The sequence below is a fragment of the Pinus tabuliformis genome, chromosome 1_1 (assembly GCF_031772625.1).
Source record: "Pinus tabuliformis cultivar Carrire ecotype Pingquan chromosome 1_1, CPIR1, whole genome shotgun sequence".
NCBI classification, from domain to species: Eukaryota; Viridiplantae; Streptophyta; class Pinopsida; order Pinales; family Pinaceae; genus Pinus; species Pinus tabuliformis.
The window spans coordinates 820,265,220-820,266,685 of record NC_142297.1 but is presented as its reverse complement, the minus strand read 5'-3'; the positions used below and the strand labels follow the sequence as shown (position 1 = coordinate 820,266,685).

Sequence of the window (1,466 nt, the reverse complement as noted above, 5' to 3'; positions counted from 1 at the left end):
AAATAATTAATGAACAATAATTAAGTAAAAATAAAATAACAAAATATATATTAAGTTAAATTAATGTAACATAGAAGGTCGGCGGAGGCAGTTGGTTGGTAAATTCGAACTCGTAAAGATGGTCAGGTCTTGTGCTCAAACCTGAGTGAGGGCGTTGACTAGTCGTGGGTGTTACTCGTTTCTTAAGCCAAGCCCGCTCACCTTTTAAGGTCGGCGGATGCGGCTGGTTGGTAAAGTCGGACTCGTAAAGATGGTCAGGTCTTGTGCTCAAACCTAAGTGAGGGCGTTGACTAGTCGCTGGTGTTACTCGTTTCATGGGCCAAGCCCTCTCACCTTTTGTTTTTCTAAGCGCGCACTCCTGGCTTGCATCCGTCGACTGCACCAGCACGCCCCTGGCCTCTGCACCCTTCCGTTCGTCCAGCCTCAGTCAATGGAGGCCAGTGGGGACCCTGATCCCCCTCCTTCACCGCCTCCGAAGGTGCTAGCTTTCAGATCAATGGTAGCTGCTGGACCAAAGTGCCCTCCCTCAACTATTCAACAGAAGTTCGTTAAGAAACTGGACACGATTCCATCAGTAGCCCTACCAGAAGCAGAAACCTACAAAGCAGCTTTGAACCTTGAGGAGAGAGGCCTCATAGGTCAGTTCATGGGCCTCTGGCCATCTCTCAAGTCAGTTGATGAATGGACCCAAAGGAACTGGAAGCCCCAGATCAAAGAGGGAGTCAAAAGTTATTTTGTAGGTAAGGGTTTATTTGTGTTTGTCTTCGAAAACCCAGATGACAGAGGCTTAATCTTTAGAAATGGACCATATTTCATGGGACCCCAGGGTCTTTATCTGAACAAATGGTATCCTAATTTCGATCCCTCCCAGGACATCCCCTCTGCTGTCCCGGTTTGGGTTAGGCTCCCCCATTTGCCACTTCACTGCTGGAACCAAAAATCCCTTCAGATCATAGGTAATGCATTGGGAAAATACATAGATCAAGCTGCGAGAAAAGACGAGTATTCATGCACCCGTATCTACGTAGAAATGGACCTAGAAGAGGGGTTACCAGAAGCTATCAAACTCACTGTAGCTGGGTGGACATATGTCCAGGAGTTGGACTATGAACAGCTACCCTTTAAATGCAGACATTGCCATGGTCATGGACACTTTGCAAAGAACTGTAAAAAGAAAGCAGAGGAGCAAGTAGACAAACAGAACGAGGAACAATGGACTCTAGTATAGAAAAATGCAACCTCAAAAAAAGGCACAGGCAAAGGCAACAAGGACGGAGGCCCTAGCAGTGCCAAAGCCAACCAGGAAACGGAAGCAATTCCAAATGGGACAGAAAGTTCTCAAAACAATCAAGTAACCCTATCCCAGGAGAATGTAGAATAGGCAGACACTCCACCTTCAAACAAAGAGGAAGGAGAAGCAATTCAGATCGAGGCCAACCAAGGCAGTCCCTCTAATCCCTCATATG

At 46.7% G+C, this 1,466-nt stretch overlaps 1 protein-coding gene across 1 annotated transcript; it reads left to right on the top strand.

Moving 5' to 3' along the window:
- Positions 1-430: 430 nt before the first annotated feature.
- Positions 431-1,228, top strand: LOC149216594 (uncharacterized). Its single transcript, XM_089390019.1, has one exon. It carries the CDS (start codon positions 431-433, stop codon positions 1,226-1,228), a length of 798 nt encoding a protein of 265 aa, XP_089246145.1.
- Positions 1,229-1,466: the final 238 nt, after the last annotated feature.

What these genes read in the sequence shown, in the direction of transcription:
- LOC149216594 (XM_089390019.1), top strand. Translation starts at nt 431, where the DNA reads ATGGAGGCCAGTGGGGACCCTGATCCCCCTCCTTCACCGCCTCCGAAG.